The sequence below is a fragment of the Xenopus laevis genome, chromosome 6L (genome assembly GCF_017654675.1).
Source record: "Xenopus laevis strain J_2021 chromosome 6L, Xenopus_laevis_v10.1, whole genome shotgun sequence".
In the NCBI taxonomy this organism is placed as follows: domain Eukaryota; kingdom Metazoa; phylum Chordata; class Amphibia; order Anura; family Pipidae; genus Xenopus; species Xenopus laevis.
Genome location: NC_054381.1, coordinates 128,790,480 through 128,810,413, shown reverse-complemented (window position 1 = coordinate 128,810,413; position 19,934 = coordinate 128,790,480). Strand labels below are relative to the sequence as shown.

The following is a 19,934-nucleotide window of genomic DNA, read 5'->3' as shown; positions in this document are numbered from 1 at the left end:
CTGCAGCCGCAGGGTCTGCTTCCTCTGTAGTTACGCCCCTGAGTACACCCCATGAAATCGACCGTAGTCAGTTTTGGTAAACATATCATGTATGATTGCTGGGGGTTAACTGAGAGGGGAAGGGGTCATGATTTTGATTCACAAACTATGAAATTCCTAATACTGAAAGGGTACTAACAGTGAAAACATTTCTTTTATGATGTTAAAGGGGTTGTTCACCTTTAAAGTAACTTTTTGGGGCACATTTACTAAGCTCGAGTGAAGGATTCGAAGTAAAAAAAACTTTTTTGGGTACTTCGACCATCAAATAGGCTACTTCAACCTTCGACTACGAATCGAACGATTCGAACTAAAAATCGTTCGACTATTCGACCATTCGATAGTCGAAGTACTGTCTCTTTAAAAAAAACTTTGCCACTTTAAACCTACCGAGCATCAATGTTAGCCTATGGGTCCTTCTCCATAAGCTTTCTATACTTTTTTTGATCGAAGGAAAATCCTTCAATCGATGGATTAAAATCCTTCGAAACGTTCGATTCGAAGGATTTAATCGTTTTTTCGTTCGATCGAAGTATTTGCGGTAAATCCTTTGACTTCGATATTCGAAATCGAAGGATTTTACTTTGATGGTCGAATATCAAGGCTTAACCCTCGATATTCGACCCTTAGTAAATGTGCCCCTTAGTATGACATAGAGATTGATATTCTGAGACAATTTGCAATTGTTTTTCCCTTTTCATTATTTTTGGTGTCAGCAGCTCTCCTGTTGGCAATTTTAGCAATCTGGTTGCTAGTGTCCAAATTACCCTAGCAACCGTGCATTGATTTGAATAAGAGACTGTAATATGAATAGGAGAGGCCTGCACTGAAAAATAAGTAATACAGTAGCAATAACAATACATTTGTAGCCTAACAGAGCATTTGTTTTTTTTAGATGGGGTCAGTGACCTCCATTTGAAAGCTGGAAATAGTCAAAGAAGGCAAATAATTAAAAAACTATAAAAAATAAATAATGAAAACCAATTGAAAAGTTGCTTAGAACTGGTAATTCTATAACACTATATTATACTAAAAGTTACTATATTAAAAGGTGAACCAGCCATATAATTATATACTGCAAGGAGTGCTGGGATGCAAATGTTTCCATTATGCCTGGTAGATAATAGAAACTACTGGTATAAAATGTAAAAGTGACCCTGAATATTCATTTTTCTACCTTGTGCTTTGGACATGTGCATGCATAGAGAAAGCCTTGTTATGTCAACAGGGTTGCCATTAGAAATCACGGGGCCCTGTACAACAAAATTTTCGGGGCCCCATCCATCCTGGCCCCCAAGCCCCACCCACTCCACATCACAGTTAAAAGACCACACAGACATCAGCGCTAAAAAAGGTAACCGCCCCATACACAAGTTATAAAGTTATTGGGGACCAAGGCCCCGGTATAAGTTAAAAAAAAACATTGGCACCAGGGCCCCCCATAAAAGTTTTTTTAAAAAAGCATTGGTGCCAGGGCCCCCCTTACAAGTAAAAAAATTGGGTCTTTTTGCCGCTTCGGGACTTCAGAACTTCCCAATTTTAGCTGTTCGGGACTTCGGAAAGGAGGCGGCACTGCTTCGGCGCTGTCAAGGGGGACCCGGCTCTTTTGAAAAGTTCAGCACTGCCCCCCCCCCGGGCCTGGTACACTTGTACCCCCCCTGATGGCGGCCCTGTATGTCAACAATTAGAAATTACTCTTGACCAGAAAGCAAACCTAACAAACTCTAATCCTGTATTTCAGCTGCCTAGCATGGTAAACTCCTGGTTTTTGGTTACTTTGACTGTTCAGGATCAAAAGGGGCAATTTGAGTAAACAAAGAAAGAAAACATTCTTCTCCACAACGTATGATAATTAGTTTGAGTACAACACAGATGGTTATTCTGCTGGGAAACAAATAATAAAGATTTTTTTTGGGGGGGTAGTGCTTGGGGTTTTTTTTTAATCATTCAAAGGAATTCCATAAAACAATTCTCTGTTGAGAAATGTGAAGCATTCACTTTACCCCACAACTACTAATGTTTTGTATTGACAAATATAGTGCTCCAATGAGTCAGCTAACAATGTGTCACATATAACTGAGAAACAGCTTGAGATAGAAGACCTTTAAACCAAATAAACTAAACATACATATTGTTAAAGCAGTTTATGTATAGTTTATGTGCCATATGTTAGGAAATGTAGAGGGGAAGCCTGTAAAGAGGAAAAGACGCCAGCGTTTTTGGACCAAGTCCTATCTTCTCTATTGCACTTCGCCTGGTCTGAGCTGGCGAAGTAAACTCTGGCGCAAGAGGTAATGTTCAGGTAAATCCGCATCTTAGTGAATTAGCGTAGTTACGTCCATTCGCCAGTGCGAAAAATCGTCTGACATTAAGAGTGCGAAGTAGCACTACAGTCTATCTCCCTCGCTAGCGAAATTATGCCAGCGACCGTGAGTAAATCAGCGAAGTGCCAAAATGACGTCACGCTGGCGAAATTTCACCAGCGTTAGCCACTTCGCCCTTTAGTAAATTTCCCCCATAGACTCCAATCAAATAAATAAGAGTTTTAATAGGGAATGTAATATGTTTCGCTAGCGCAAAAAACCTGCGCAAAGACACTTGGGAACGTTAGCGTCCTTTTTGGCTAATTAAAGACCTCAACAACTTCATCACAAAGTTTGTGACCAATTATTTTTTATGAACGTTGGCAGTGGATGTAATAAAATTTCGTGATCACAAAACCTTTTTTGCAACAAAATATTTTCATTGATTTAACTGATTTTACATTGCGAGCTGTGCTAAACATTTGCAAAGACACCATTTTAAATAACGCTTGCTACTTAATTACATTCCCCCCTTAATCTGAAATAATAAAACGGTACCATACCTGGACTTCATAAAAATGCAGGAAAAGTCACTTTTGAGATTAGCCATGATTTTTAAACAATTTTATTTCTTGGTGACTGTACAACTTTTTTATTTATACTATACCCCTTAGTCCCCTTCTAGATATACAGGTATGGCATCCATTATCCGGAAACCCTTTAACAGAAAGCTCCGAACTACAGGAAGGTCATCTCCCATAGACTCAATTTTATTCAAATAATTACATTTTTTTTTTTTAAATGATTTCCTTTTTAGTACCTTGTACTTGATTCAAATTAAGATATAATTAATCCTTATTGAAGGCAAAACAATCCTATTGGGTTTATTTAGGGGCTGATTTACTAAAACTCGAATTAACCTAATTTATTCCAGAAAACAAAAAAATTGGAGTGGCAAAACGTCATGACAAAACCGAGTGTCAATTTGTATAGATTGATTGATGCTCCCAAATTTTATCTCCGAATTTTTCAAATTATCCATCGCAGTTCACAGTGTCAATAAACAACTTCAGGGACATCTGCCATTGACTTCTACATGACCTCGACAGGTTTGAGATGGAGTATTTTGGGATTTTTAGCAGCTTTGGGGTATGATAAATCTCTAAGAATTCGAGTATTTTATTCCACAAAAAAATCGAGGTTTAATAAATGGGCCATAATGTTTAAATGATTTTTAAGTAGACTTAAGGTGGCCATACACGGGCTCATAAAAGCTGCCGACAGACCGAGTGGGCAGCTTATTGGACTGTGTATGGGGCCCTCCGACAGGCTTCCCCAATCGATATCTGGCCGAGAGTCGGGCAGATGTCGATTGGGCAGGGGTATAAATCCCGTTGGATCGCGGACCGCATCTGTTCATGATGCAGTCCCATATACCTGTCGTTATGATCCAATCGTTGGGCCCTAGTGGCCACTGTCAGATCAGCTCGATAACTCCCACCTCAAGGTGGGCATATCAAGGAGAGATCCGCTCGTTTGGCAACATCGCCAAATGAGTGCATCTTGTATGGCCACCTTTAAGGTATGGAGTTCCAAACTGCAAAATGTTCCACTTTTTTCTGTGGCTAGACAGAAGCTTTAAGATTTTAAAATATATAATAGGAGATCTGAACATCTCATTATGAGATTACAGTATGCTTTAGAGGCAACCTGTCACCTTAAGAAACAATTCCGAATCATATTTTCTAATGTTGGTAAAGTAAAATAAACTTCATTTATACTGTGAAAATTATTTAAATCTTGTTTTAATTTAGTCTTGGAATTCACAATCACATCAAGCAGGTAGGTGCCATTTTGTAGACACAGTTTTTTTCTTAATGGAAAACTCAGTACTGAGATGGCTGGGTTGGCATTCCATATGTTGCTAGATTAATATCCCCAGTTTCCATATGCTATCTGCTTCAAACAGAAGCCGGGCAAGAGATTAACACAGGGTTGAACTAGCCGACCACTCTCTCTACCCACACCTTCTGTAAAGCAGAGGTGACAGACTGGCTCCAGAATGGCGGAATCATGTAATATAAGGTATGTTATATAATGCTTGTGACGCCAGGAGACAGATATCATGACTTTTTTATCACTGTACCTTCAAGTATTGCTGGTATTTTGATTTTACAAGGAATGTAGTTTTTTTATTGCGGCTTCTTAAGGGTTGTGGAAGTTTTGGATAGGAAGCTTCTTTATTGACATTTATTTACTACTAAAGAAAAAGGTACAATACAAAACTATTGGAATTTGATCTATTATCCAGGATATTACTATGAAGAAATCTCTAAAATAGTGGTGTTCTATTTAAACAATCAACTCTGAAACACCCCAGTTAACAAGCAAGCATTATGGATAATAAGATCCATACCTGTACTGTCATATAGAAAATGAGAGTTACACAGTGTAGGTCAATGACAGGCTATGTACATGCTTCCTCCAAACAGACCACATATGCAGTGATGGGCGGTTCATGGGGCACAGATATTCCCTGTTAAAGGGCTGTGGTTGCCTTGGGCTGATACAGAAGCACAAAAAATAATGTACAACATTTCTAGCTACTTCTTTAGTTAAGCTTTAGTTCTCCTTTAAGTCTGAGTACCAGTACAGTTAGAACAATGCTGTGCCATCAATTAAAGCTGGGTAACCGCACAGTCCTAACAGTATTGTGCCATCATGCCACTTAAGACTAGGTACCAATATAGTTAGAACAGAATTGTACCATCACACTTGAGGCTTTGGCACCATACCAGCACAATTATAAATGTATTGTACCATCACATGAGACTGAGTAGCAATACAGTACTGTGACTGGAGGCTGAGTACCAGCACAGTGAGGAGAGTTCTGTGGCATCTCTTGGGGATTGAGGGTGGGTACCAGCACAGTGAGGAGAGTTCTGTGACATCTCTGGGGATTGAGGGTGGGTACCAGCACAGTGAGGAGAGTTCTGTGGCATCTCTTGGGGATTGAGGGTGGGTACCAGCACAGTGAGGAGAGTTCTGTGACATCTCTGGGGATTGAAGGTGGGTACCAGCACAGTGAGGAGAGTTCTGTGACATCTCTGGGGATTGAGGGTGGGTACCAGCACAGTGAGGAGAGTTCTGTGGCATCTCTTGGGGATTGAGCGTGGGTACCAGCACAGTGAGGAGAGTTCTGTGACATCTCTGGGGATTGAGGGTGGGTACCAGCACAGTGAGGAGAGTTCTGTGACATCTCTGGGGATTGAAGGTGGGTACCAGCACAGTGAGGAGAGTTCTGTGACATCTCTGGGGATTGAGGGTGGGTACCAGCACAGTGAGGAGAGTTCTGTGACATCTCTGGGGATTGAGGGTGGGTACCAGCACAGTGAGGAGAGTTCTGTGACATCTCTGGGGATTGAGGGTGGGTACCAGCACAGTGAGGAGAGTTCTGTGACATCTCTGGGGATTGAAGGTGGGTACCAGCACAGTGAGGAGAGTTCGGTGACATCTCTGGGGATTGAGGGTGGGTACCAGCACAGTGAGGATAGTTCTGTGACATCTCTGGGGATTGAGGGTGGGTACCAGCACAGTGAGGAGAGTTCTGTGACATCTCTGGGGATTGAAGGTGGGTACCAGCACAGTGAGGAGAGTTCTGTGACATCTCTGGGGATTGAGGGTGGGTACCAGCACAGTGAGGAGAGTTCTGTGGCATCTCTTGGGGATTGAGGGTGGGTACCAGCACAGTGAGGAGAGTTCTGTGACATCTCTGGGGATTGAAGGTGGGTACCAGCACAGTGAGGAGAGTTCTGTGGCATCTCTTGGGGATTGAGGGTGGGTACCAGCACAGTGAGGAGAGTTCCGTGGCATCTCTTGGGGATTGAGGGTGGGTACCAGCACAGCGAGGAGAGTTCTGTGACATCTCTGGGGATTGAGGGTGGGTACCAGCACAGTGAGGAGAGTTCTGTGACATCTCTGGGGATTGAGGGTGGGTACCAGCACAGTGAGGAGAGTTCTGTGACATCTCTGGGGATTGAAGGTGGGTACCAGCACAGTGAGGAGAGTTCTGTGACATCTCTGGGGATTGAGGGTGGGTACCAGCACAGTGAGGAGAGTTCTGTGGCATCTCTTGGGGATTGAGGGTGGGTACCAGCACAGTGAGGAGAGTTCTGTGACATCTCTGGGGATTGAAGGTGGGTACCAGCACAGTGAGGAGAGTTCTGTGGCATCTCTTGGGGATTGAGGGTGGGTACCAGCACAGTGAGGAGAGTTCTGTGACATCTCTGGGGATTGAGGGTGGGTACCAGCACAGTGAGGAGAGTTCTGTGACATCTCTGGGGATTGAGGGTGGGTACCAGCACAGTGAGGAGAGTTCTGTGACATCTCTGGGGATTGAGGGTGGGTACCAGCACAGTGAGGAGAGTTCTGTGACATCTCTGGGGATTGAAGGTGGGTACCAGCACAGTGAGGAGAGTTCTGTGACATCTCTGGGGATTGAGGGTGGGTACCAGCACAGTGAGGAGAGTTCTGTGGCATCTCTTGGGGATTGAGGGTGGGTACCAGCACAGTGAGGAGAGTTCTGTGACATCTCTGGGGATTGAAGGTGGGTACCAGCACAGTGAGGAGAGTTCTGTGGCATCTCTTGGGGATTGAGGGTGGGTACCAGCACAGTGAGAGTTCTGTGGCATATCTTGGGGATTGAGGGTGGGTACCAGCAGTCAGGAGAGTTCTGTGGCATCTCTTGGGGATTGAGGGTGGGTACCAGCACAGTGAAAGCAAGCTCCTGGGAACTGTGGTCATTTCTCCAGTGTTCTGCAGTTTAACTGTACCCTTTTATAGTTTAGATGGGTGTTGTTGTGAGAAACATATGTGAGAGTGGCCAGCACTGGCTGCCGGGAGGAACTGTTGCTGGCAGTGGGCGGTCATGCAGAGGATGTGGTGGTGCTTAGGGGAGGAGGAGGAGGTGGCCTCCCATGAGATGGAGGAGGGGGGAATCCAGTTATTCAAGGGTGTTTGGTTGGTAGGAGGAGGAGGATCCCGGGATAAACAAGCCTGACTCTGCTTCTCTGTGAGGGAACATGGCGGCTATGGATCTGATGAAAGCTCTGGAGCTCCCGGCTGGGGAGGAGACTGCTCTATACTGACTGGTAAGCTGACAGCCAGAGCCCTGCTAGTGTGCAGTGTAGCAGTGGCTGCTTGCTCTGTGCTTGTGGCGGGATATAGATCTCTAACGGTCCCAGGCTGTTGTCAGGGGTTGGGGGCAGGGCCACATGGAGGGGCGGCGGCTGTGACTGTGTGTGTGAGTGACACTGTGTAGCACCGCCGACCTGTCCTTCGCTCTGACTGTTACGTACTGGAGCTCAGTGTGCGACACTCCTCGTGTGTGTGTGTGTGTGTGTGTGTTCGACTGTCACATGACCGCGAGTGTATAGTACTATAGTACTGTGTTGTGGGACTGACACGAGCTGTGTCTTCCCTTCATGCAGCCTGTCAGTCAGTCAGTGGATTCAGAGCAGGGCAGAGGGGACCACTTTGGAGATATACGTGCAGCTGTCTCTAGTGCAACTCTTAATCCCGATCAGCAACTATCCAAAGGCAAGTGGATGGGGGCAAGTTGTACATCCCACAAGGGAAGCTCCATTGCCTCCTCCCACTCAGATTGGGACCCCAGTCTTTCTGCATTGCCCTGGGCCCCCTTGAGGTTTAGCTGTGGCCCTGAGTCTGTCAGTCTATCAGTGGGGTAATGTGCTTGGCCCCCTGCCTTATATGAGCTGTCTGACCCCTGACTAAGGGTCCCAGCTTGGACTTGGGCATCTTATGTAAAAGATACTGTTAACCAGTGACGTGTGTGGGCATGAGCACTACAGGTACGAACAGCTATGATACAGAACTACAACTCTCAGGGTGTCCATTTCTATTCAAGATGGGAGTTTTGAGATTTGTTGTGAACAACATCAGAGGGGGCGGGCTGTTATGTGTCATTGAGTAAGATAGCTTTGAGATCTTCTGCTCCTATTGGTTAATGTGTGCCTTCACTGTATCACTTGCACAGCCTTCATGCTGTAGCCTACAGGTACCTTTGTCTGATACAGAATAGAGCAAATGTAGTGCACTCTCTTGTGTCTTCTAATTGTTTTTTAATGTAAGGATAATGTTATGGGGAAAGGACCTTGTTAACTGTACAGTATGGCACATAAATCACAGTACTCGACGCAGGGCCAGTGATGTGCTAAGAGCCATAGTCAGCACTATACTAGCAGTGGAGCTATGGGTACCCAGGTGCTAATATCTATAATCAGCACCCTACTGTCACAGCGCAGCCTATGGGCACGTACTCAGGTGATAATATCTATAATCAGCACCCTACTGTCACAGTGCAGCCTATGGGCACATATTCAGGTACTAATAGTTATAATCAGCACCCTACTATCTCAGTGCAGCCTATGGGCACATACTCAGGTGCTAATAACCATAATCAGCACCCTACTGTCACAGTGCAGCCTATGGGCACATACTCAGGTACTAATAGTCATAATCAGCACCCTACTGTCACAGTGCAGTCTATGGGCACATACTCAGGTGCTAATAGTCATAATCAGCACCCTACTGTCACAGTGCAGCCTATGGGCACATATTCAGGTGCTAATAGTCATAATCAGCACCCTACTGTCACAGTGCAGCCTATGGGCACATATTCAGTTGCTAATAGTTATAATCAGCACCCTACTGTCACAGTGCAGCCAATGGGTACAGACCCAGGTGCTAATAGCCATAGTCAGGACTCTACTGTCACAGTGCAGCCTATGGGTACCGATTCTCTGTCTGGAAACGTTTGAAACTTTTGGTCCATAGACAAAACGCCTGCAATTGCTACAGGTGCCATTGTTCTAATGGTATGGATATTGTTAATTTTTCCAATTAATATCATAACGTTTTTTTCTTCAACTCTTGGTTGGGCATGCAGCCAGATCTTCTTTCAAGGGTAGGAAGTTGTTAACACATGTAGATATTACCTGCCAATCCTGCCTTTTTTTAAAGTTGTCTAGCAGATACATGTCCCATCTCTGGTCCAAAAGATTTGCCATTGCCAGTTGATATCCTTTGTAATCTATGACATATGGATTGACAGGAATTTTCTCAGTCAAGGACCACTCTGGTCTATCAATGGTCTTTGCATTACACAGGGCTCTTTTTGATCTGGTGGCTGGTTCAAGGGTTAATACAGGTACGGGACCTGTTATCCAGAATGCTCAGGTCCTGGGGTTTTCTGGATGATGGATCTTTCCATAATTCATACCTTAAGTCTACTAGAAAATCATGTTAACATGAAATAAACCCAATAGGCTGGTTTTGCTTCCAATAAGGACGAATTATATCTTAGTTTGGATATAAAGTACTATTTTATTATTACAGTGAAAAAGGAAATACTTTTTAAAAATTCTAATTATTTGGATAAAATGGAGTCTACAGAAGACGGCCTTTCCATAATTTGGTGCTTTCTGGATAATGGGTTTCCTGATAACGGATCCCATATCTATAGTTCATATATGCTAGGTTTGGTCTTTCTAATTTTATTGATGCTAGATGATCAATTCAAGTTCCTCTGCTGTGAAGGGTATTCTGTTGAGACCTTTGGCTCCAACTAGGGGGGATAGCAAGGAGGCAAGACTGGCCTGTAAATAGGGGCACAGCCTAATAGGGAATTAGGGTTAGCGAGTTCCCTGATCCAACATGTGGGGATCCAGGTCACATTGCTGAGATCCTGAGGGTGTATGTATCCAGGTGTTAGGCTATGACCTTACGGAGTTCCACTGTGCTGTCTCTGAGGGACATGTTGTAGTCAAGTAGTCCAGCCTGGTGTGTTAGAGTCCAATGGAACACGTTCTATTCGTATAGCTGGAAATTAACACTTTTGTGCTTAAATAGCCCAAAAACCCGTTACACAGGTCCGAATTGTGATCCTCTGTGTGGATTTGAGCAAGTGACTGCCTGGGATGGAAGCTTGTGTTCCTGTGATTCTTGGGCTGGATTTGGGCAGGGGAGTTACCCAGCATCTGAAAACAATTAAGTACTGTATCACTGTGCATTTTTCCTCTAATAAAGCCAATGTAGTTAAAATGACTGGCAAGTCATAGTGACACCTGTGCTGAAGCTGGCATACATTTACACACTAAGTAGCTTTGGCTCATTTGGAATGCAGATTGACAACTCTGACTGTACGGGTCATGCAGATTCAGCCTGTATAATTATGTCTGTGTAACATCTGGCCCGTGATACTCTGGCTGGCCTTAGTATAATTAGCTGGCTTGTGTATGGGTTAGCTGTAATTCTGGGTTAGCGGGCAACTTTTATTTCACAAAATCACACATTTGTTGAAAGGATTCTGCTGTCTTCATGTTTGTTTTTTTAATTGTTAAAAATATCTGTTTTAATCTAACAATATTACAGTTGTTAAAGGGACTTATCATCTTTAAATTAACTCTTAGTATAATGTAGAGAGTGATATTCGTAGACGATTTGCAATTGATTTTCATTTTTTATTATTGCTGGTTTTTGAGTTATTTCGCTTTTTATTCAGCAGCTTCCCTGTTTGCTGTTTCAGCAATATGGCTGCTAGGGTTCATATTACCCTAGCAATCATGCATTGATGTGAATAAGAGACTGGAATATGAATAGGAGAGGGCCAATAACAAAAAACATTTGTAGCCTTACAGAGCATTTGGCTTTTTTTAGATGGGAGTCAGTGACCTCTGTTTGAAAGCTGGAAAGAGTCAAAAGAAGAAGACAAATAATTTATAAAAAATAAAGAATAAAAAAACAAATTGAAAAGTTTCATAGAATTGGCTATTCTATAACATTCTAATAGTTAATTTAAGGCGACAAATCTCCTCTTCTTTGGGCGACTAATCTCCCCGAACTGCCTCCCACCGGCTAGAATGTAAACCGCTGGTGGGATGGCAATCGATGCGCTTTGTTTTCCGAAGTCGCCCAAAGTTTCCTCGTGAGGCAACTTCAGGCGACTTCGGAAAATGAAGCGCACTGATTGCCATTCTGCCATCGATTTATATTCTAGCCGGCGGGAGGCAGTTCGGGGAGATTAGTCGCCCCGAAGAAGAGGATATTTGTCGCTGGGCGACTAATCTCCCTGAATCTGAGCTTGCGTCTCTGCCATAAAGGAGTGGTTCACCTTTAATTTAACTTTTAGTATGTGATAGAATGGCCGATTCTAAGCATTTTTTCAATTGGTCTTCATTTTTTCTTTTTGATAGTTTTTGAATTATTTGCCTTCTTCTGCTGCTTTCCAACTTTCAAGTGGGGGTCACTGACCCCATTTAAAACTAATGCTCTGTAAAGCTTCACATTTATTGTTATTGTTGCCAGGCCCTCTCCTATTCATATTCCAGTCTCTTATTCAAATCAATGCATGGTTGCTAGGGTCATTCGGACCCTGGCAACAGTGCTGAACCTGCAAGCTGGAGAGCTACTGAATAAAAAGCTAAATAACTCAAAAACCACAAAATAAAAAATAAAAACCAATTGCAAATTGTCTCAGGATATCACATCATACTAAAAGCTACTTTAAAGGTAATTAACCCCTTTAAAGGTGAACCAACCTCACATGATTTTCCTCCCCGTCCCTAACTTACATATGCAATTTAGGATTCAGTTCGGCCAGACACAAGGATTCGGCCGAATCCTGCTGAAAAAGGCCTAATCCTGAACAGAATCCTGGATTCACTGCATCCCTAATTACTAGGCAGTCTTTTTTGCCTATAATTCACTCTCAGTGCTTAACTTAGCCTCTCTGGGGATAAGTGGACGTACACTACATGTGTATAAATCCCTACATGTGTATAGATCCCACCTTTTAATAGTGTAACCAGCCCCCACCCTATGTGAAACAGGCAGTGAATCCTGTATGCTTCTTAAGGAGTAGTCTGCTGTGCATACGCAATGCAGAGATGTCATGCCCAGAGGAGTAAGCACTCTCATCCCCATTCATGCCCCTTCCATGCCAGCATCACCTTAACCAATGGTTCTTCTAAGTGGAAAGCTTTGGTCTTTATCAATCATTTATATTTGGCCAAGCTGTGTGTCAAAAAAAAAGAGAGAGAACTGGTTCTTGACTATGTAAATCATACAAAAACATGCCCCCCCCCCCTCGTTGACAAGTATGACAGTCACCTACAAGCGTGGGTGTACTTGCTAGTCAGGCTTTCTGGCAGGTGATTGTCATGCAAGAGAATGAGAGCGTTTTTGTCTCCACAACCCATGAATCAAACAGTCCTTATGAAATAAAAGGAATAAGGTCCTCATCAATCTGTCCTTTTTTTTTTCCTAGCTAAAGGTGGCCATGCACGGGCAGATAAAGCTGCCGATATCGGTCCTTTAGACCAATTCTGCAATGTATCTGCCGTGTATGGGGGCTTTCCGATCAATATCTGGCCACGATATTGATGGGGATAGTTTAATTTTTCCACCAACCGAAGGTCGGAGTCCATTGTTCCTCGTTGTAATCCAATCGTTCAGCCCTAGAGCCAAATGTTTGTATTACTCCAATATAGCACTGCCGTTGGTGGGCATATTGGTGAAAGATCGCCAGACGAGCAGATCTCTTCCGCTGAAGTCAGGGCCTCAGGCATATGCACAATAGCCACGAGGGCCACAATGGTTTTATGTGAATACATCTAGTAACACAAAATACCTAATATCTGTGTGCTACATTGCTGCTAAGGAAAATCACAAGTCACATATATAGTCATTTTGTAGCAATGAGTTCTGTCCCCATGGTTAGTAATCCTATAAATGGGATGTTTGGCCTCATAATATCCTGTTCCTAATGTCACTTCCTGGAACACAAGCCGTGTCAAATCACAGGCAACGTAAATAGCTTTTGGCTAATTAATGCAGCATATAGCCTGTACAGCACAGCATAAACACCACTGCATAAACACCACCTGACTGCTGGGCCTTGGGGCAATGGCACGTGTACCTCTCTTCTTCTGCCGTCTCTTTCTCATCCACAGAATATTATGAATAGAGACTGGCAATGGAATACTTTCACTGTATGCACATTGCTGAACTATGAGTGAGCAACTATTTCATAGCCGGTGCGTTTTACCTGTGTAGTTGCCCATGTGTGCTATAAGTACAGGTATAGGACCTGTTATCCAGAATGCTTGGGACCTGGGATTTTCCAGATAACTGATCTTTCTGTAATTGGTCGTTCAACTTTAACCTAACTTTTACTATGATGTACAGAATTTGCAGTCGGTTTCATTTTGTATAGTTTGTGGTTTTTGAGTTATTTAGCTTTTTATCCAGCAGCTTTTCAGTTTACTAGGTTGCTGGTTGCTAGGGTTCAAATTACCCTAGCAACCATGCATTGATTTGAACAACAGTCTGGAGTATGAATAGGAGAGGCCTGACTAGAAAGATGAGTAATAAAAAGTAGCAATAACAATACATGTGTAGCCTTACAGAGGATTTGTTTTGTTTTTAAATGGGATCACTGCTTGAAAGCGTCAGAAGAAGGAAGCAAATAATTCAAAAACCATAAGAAAGAAAAACGATGGCCAGTTGAAAAGTCGCTTAGCCATTCTATAACGTACTACTAAAAGTTAACTTAAAGTGGACCTGTCACTCAGACACAAAAATCTGTATAATAAAAGCATTTTTCAAATTAAACATGAAATCCAATTTCTATTTTTTATTAAAGCATTCATACCTGTTGTAAGCACATTTAAAAATCTCAGCTGTCAATCCAATATTGTCTGCCCCTCCTCTATGCCTTAGGTATAGAGGCGGGGCAGACAATTACTTTCACTTTCCATTCAGCACTTCCTAGATGTCACTGCTCTCCCCACACTCCCTCAGTTCTCTTCACCATTTAATTGTGTAACCAGGGCATGGAGATGGACATCAGGTCCCCCATTCTGATGCACAAACAAGATTCTGAGATGATGCAAGACTTGTCTTAATAACAGTGTCCACAAAATGGCTGCTGCCTGCTTGTTATAATTATGAATTCCCAGACTGAAGGAAACAAGATTCAAATAATTTATATAGTCTAATTTAAGTTCATTTTGTTTGGCTAATGTTATAAAATAGGATTTTGAATCAATTTTTTGGGTGATGGGTCCCCTTTAAAGGTAAATCACCCCTACTAGAGTCTACTAGAAAATCATGTAAACATGAAATAAACCCAATAGGCTGGTTTTGCTTCCAGTAAGGATTAATTATATTTCCATTGGGATCAAGTACAAGGTACTTACAAAGAAAAAATAAATATTTTTTAAACATTTGGATTATTTGATTATAATGGAATCTATGGGAGACTAATGAAATTGAACCCGTTGGGCGTCACAGGTGCCCCTGTGATTCTTTATTTAATAGAAATAAAGGCAGGTATGTAGAAAATAACCCCATGAGCACTTTTGCTTTTAACTTTTTTAACTTTAAAAGGGCATGAAACATATAAAATGTCATGTAATTTATAATATACCACAGATTACCCTTTTTCAGTTACATTCTAAAATGTAGGATTTAAAAATGAGCTGTTTAATTTCCTTCCCTCTCATACAAGCTGTGCAAGCCACGTATTTCATGGGCTTCCTAAACTGTTAAAATGCATAACATTTAGGGGCAGATTTATTAAGGTTCACTTTGTGTTTTCCACAAAAAAAATTGAGTTTTCAAGGATATTTTTGAGTCAAAAAAAAAATCAATTTTTCGGGTTAAAAAAACCCTCACATTTTTAGAGATTTTCCGACCCTAGAAATCCCTCCAAACCGATAATACACCATCTAAAACCTGTTGAGGTCATGTAAAAGTCAATGGCAGAGGTCTCTTGAACCATCTGAAGATGTTAATAGCCTTCATAATGTTGGGGGTTTTTTTCAGTGGGTTTTGCTCAAAAACGTGATCAATTTTATTTTTCAGGTTGTTAACCCCGAACTCGCTGATTCGAGTTTTTTTCCATTTGAGTTTTTACATAAATAAGAAACCATTCGAGTTGTGAGTTCATTCGAGGTTTAAAAAATCTCACATAGCTCTAAAATTCAACCTTTGATAAATAACCCCCTTATTGATACATTTTTTGGCAGAATCAGGGAAAAACCAGAGACCAATGTATTGTTTAACAGTGGCTCGGAATGAAAACGAAAGCTTGTGGGAACATTCTCAGGGATGAAGACGCTTATAGAGCATTGTATCAACTGATACCGGTATGGGATGCGTCATCCAGAAACCCGTTATCCAGAAAGCTCCGAATTACTAAGGCCATCTCCCATAGACTCTATTTTAATAAAATAATTAAAATGTTTAAAAAGTTTTTCCTTTTTTTCTGTAATAATAAAACAGTACATTGTACTTGATCCCAGCTAAAATATAATTAATCCTATTGAGTTAAATTAATGTTTTTTTTTAGTAGACTTAAGGTATGGAGATCCAAATCAAAGAAAGATTCTATATCTGGAAAACCCCAGGTCCCATGCATTCTGGATAGCAGGAGCCATACCTGTACTAAATTGTAGCAGAGGTGCTGCTAGGCAACATGAGATGAAAGTAATTCATTGTGCAAATGTCATTTTTACAGAAACAGTAAAACTATAAAAGTGGTCTTCTATTTGAACATACTTTTTTGTGAAGGCATACTTTCCCTTTAAAGGGTGGTTCACCTTTAAATTAACTTTGAGTATGTTATAGAATGGGCAATTTTAAGAAACTTTTCAATTGGTTTCTATTATTTTTTTTTTTTACAATTGTTTAATTATTCTTCTGACTTTTTCCAGCCTTCAAAAGGGGTTCACTGACCCCATCTAAAAACAAATGCTCTGTAAGGCTACAAATGTATTGTTATTGTTACTTTTTATTTCTCATCTTTCTATTCAGGCCTCTCCTGTTCCGGATTCTTATTCAAATCAGTGCATTGTTGCTAGGTTAATTTGGACCCTAGCAACCAGATTGCTGAAATTGCAAACTGGAGAGCTGCTGAATAAAGAGTTAAATGACTCAAAAACCACAAACAATAAAAAAAGAAAGCCAATTGCAAATCGTCTCAGAATATCACTCTCTAAATTATACTAAAAGTTCATTTAAAGGTGAACAGCCCCTTTAATGAACTGGATTTTAGTTGCTTCTGCTAAATGAAGCACCTTTTAAACTCAGATCTTGAGTGCTAGCTTCTCTTTACAGTGGCTTTTGGCTCTCGTAACTACAGGTCGGGGGCCTGCGCTCCGACCCCACGGCGGCTTTAGTGAGCTGGATTGCTGGCTGTATATATATATTTTTTTAATTTTGTACAGTGAAATATAACAGTGTGAAAAGGTGAGATCCTAATTGGGAAGCACGCTGCAAGAATAGAAGTCATTATTTATAAAGAAACAGCTGCAGGCTCCTCATTTCAGAGCCAGTGGAGAATCAGCACACAGAAAGAATAACATAAAGAACAGTGTAGTATTAAATACATTATAGGATTCTTTAAAAAGAACATTTTTTGGGTTAGATTCTCAGATATTTCAAGTAAAGATTTGACTTTATAATATAATAGGGAAACTTAAAGGCATGATCTTATGATCGCTTTCCTTGGGGGTGTCTTTTAATTATGAATGTTCTGTCTGTTCTTTATCTGGGTATTGGAAGAATAAACAGGGCCATCCCTAAATACACTGATTGTAGTCCAATGAAATAGTGCCCTCCACTGGTCAAATTACCATAGAAAACTGAATACTTGCTAAGATTTAACAAGCAACGATGTTTATATGAAGCATCTCTCTAACTGGGAATTCTCTTGTATTAAGCTGCCCACACACATAGAGACCTGCTCATTTGGTGGGTTGGCCATTTATCTGGACCCAGGCGCTGGCCAATTGTTGGACTTAGGAGACCCATTGGACTAGGACTGCATTAAAGGAGAACTAACCCCCTATAGATTAATTGGGCTAAAAATGCCATGTTTTATATACTGAATTTATTGCACCAGCCTAAATTTTCAGCTTCTCAATAGCAGCAATGATCCAGGACTTCAAACCTGACACAGGGGGTCACCATTTGGAAAGTGTCTGCGACACTCACATGCTCAGTGGGCTCTGAGCAGCTAAATTTAGGGGTTGTCTCAAATTATCAAGCAGGAAATTAGGTTTTTCTGTAATATAAGATGATGCTACAGGGCTGATTATTAAATTATGATGCTAGTTGCACTGGTTTCTGTGCTGCCATGTAGTAATTACCTACCGTATATTAATTACTAATCAGCCTTATACTCTGACATTTATATTATGTGTGTACTGTATATTTTGAGTCGATCCCTAAGCTCAGTAAGTGACAGCAGCACAGAGCATGTGCAGTGAATCAGTAGAAAGAGAAGATTGGGAGCTACTGGGGCATCTTTGGAGACACAGAACTTTTCTGCTAAATGGTTTTGGCTGCCTTGTGCTGGTACAGAAGCACAAAACATAATGTACAACATTTATAGCTACTTTAGTTTAACTTCCCTTGTCCACCAATGCTCTTCTCATCTACAGGATGTTCATACCTGCCCAATTGATATCTGCCTATTTTTTGCCAGTCTGGTAGCCCCCATACATGCTCCATTTTGTTGGCACTCTGTCTATAGTAAATTTATGTTCAATATAAAATATGAAAAGATTCAGGGCATGTGCAGATTACAGGTTATAGCGTTACCTCCACCATGTGCCAACCAGATTTTCTAGCCTACTGATCTTCTATTAATGATTGATTTAGGGGTTCACATTCCCCAGTTGTGCAACCAATATTTCCTTTAACATAAAACAGTGTATTGCTCTATATGTTAAGGTAATATTAATAGACTTCCTAAAAGTCTAGAGCCATCCATGTATGGCACCTGGAGGTGCAGTTTTCCTCCATCTCTACCTTTGCTACCATTTTTAATGGTATGAGATTTTTGGGAGAATACTGGATACTGAAGGAACTGGATATGTGTCCCTTCTCAACCACTACAGTTACCCTCATGCCCTTCTTCAAGTCTGCAGATTATTTTGCCGCAGGCTCCATTATGTATTGTAGGCTACACTAGGGATTGCTGCTGTTGCTACAAACCATAGAAACCTCAGAGGAAAAATTAATCTTTCTCATGGGACTACTTACATAGCATCTAGTAAATATAAAATGAAAGCGGTTATGTAGATACAGGTATGGGATCCGTTATCCGGAAACCCAATATCCAGAAAGCTCCGAATTACAGAAAGGCTCTCTCCCATAGACTCTATTTTATCCAAAAAAAAATTAATTTTAAAAAATGATTTCCTTTTTCTCTGTAATAATGAAACAGTACCTTATACTTGGTCCCAACTCAGATATAATTAAAACTTATTAGAAGCAAAACCAGCCTATTGGGTTTATTTAAACAAGATTTTCTCGAAGACTTTAGGTACAGTATGAAGATCCAAACTACAATAATTGCTGCAGCAGCACTCCGAACCTTGATTTAAACTTTTATTTGTGCAAAAAACACGGGAATGTTTCGGGCTATACCAGCCCTTCATCAAGCCTCAAGGCTTGATGAATATGCAAATTAGGATTCGGTTCGATATTCGGCCGAATCTTTTGTGGGTTCTGCCGAATCCAAAATAGTGAATTCTGTGCAAAACCTAGTTGTTAGACTATAAGTAAACCTGAACAACCAGAAGGGAGTTTAAAAAGGTCCTAAACCCAAAAAAATGATTTGGAGGTGGGGCTTCTTTGAGCATTTTGCAGTTCATATAGTTTGCTAATACCAGGCTTTTGTCATAACAGCTCTCTTTGAAAGTCAATCGCCAACCTAAGTATTAACTGACTATGCAAGAAGTGCATATACTGTTAGGGTCACTGACACTCAGATAGAGCTGCTTATATCCACTAAAATAGAAAAGTAGTGTCAATTGAAATCACCACCGTGATTAAGTATACATCAATTAATTTATTGGGTTAAAAGCCCCTTTAAAAATCCAGGAATTGCAGAACAACAAAAAAAGCAAATAATTTAAATCCAGGGTGTCAGTCATTTTCCACCGCGCCGTACCACAGGATAAGCAAAGCGAAACGCTTATTACAAGTTTATTTTCAGAAACGGCTTTGGGCGCTGAGACGAGTGGGAGTGCAAAAAGCTAATATTAGCCAAGTTCCACGGCACCATCCTCATTGTCAGTTTCAGGAGCACTGATGGCTTTTTGATCACTTGTTTAATGTTCGCATTCAGTGTTGTTACTGCACAAGTCGTATCCCACAGTGCTGATAAGTACACCCAAACACAGGGAGAACACGATGTGCATCATTAGCTATTGTGCTCAGCAAGACTGTGCTCTGGGGAGTTCTGGCTCCTTGCGGAGGAGTTTGTTTAGATTAGATGAACGATTCTCCTTCGGCTGCTGCCACCACTTGCTTTATCCTTCTTTTTATGCTGAGGGTTTTCTGGCACAAGCATGTTGTTTTTAATGATGTATATTTGGCTCTGAAAATAAATACTAAAGGTACATTTTATCAGGGATTAGACAAAGGCGGTGTCTGCTGAGTGGGTGGTTGCTACTTACGGCTGTTTACAATATGTGCATTTGTCATTGTGCTCAGAGG

At 41.4% G+C, this 19,934-nt stretch overlaps 2 protein-coding genes across 3 annotated transcripts in view; one reads left to right on the top strand and one right to left on the bottom strand.

The window, feature by feature from the left end:
- Positions 1 to 5,145: 5,145 nt before the first annotated feature.
- Positions 5,146 to 7,083, bottom strand: LOC121394496 (DNA-directed RNA polymerase II subunit RPB1-like). Its single transcript, XM_041565659.1, has one exon. It carries the CDS (start codon positions 7,081 to 7,083, stop codon positions 5,146 to 5,148), a length of 1,938 nt encoding a protein of 645 aa, XP_041421593.1.
- A 164-nt stretch (positions 7,084 to 7,247) lies between these two features.
- The window catches only part of ncoa2.L (nuclear receptor coactivator 2 L homeolog), a 150,245-nt gene continuing 137,558 nt past the window's right edge, over positions 7,248 to 19,934 (top strand). For both annotated transcript variants that reach the window (XM_018266173.2, XM_018266171.2), the window contains exon 1: positions 7,248 to 7,492. The gene's annotated coding sequence lies outside the window, so the exon portion shown is untranslated. The remainder of the gene's footprint in view (positions 7,493 to 19,934) is intronic.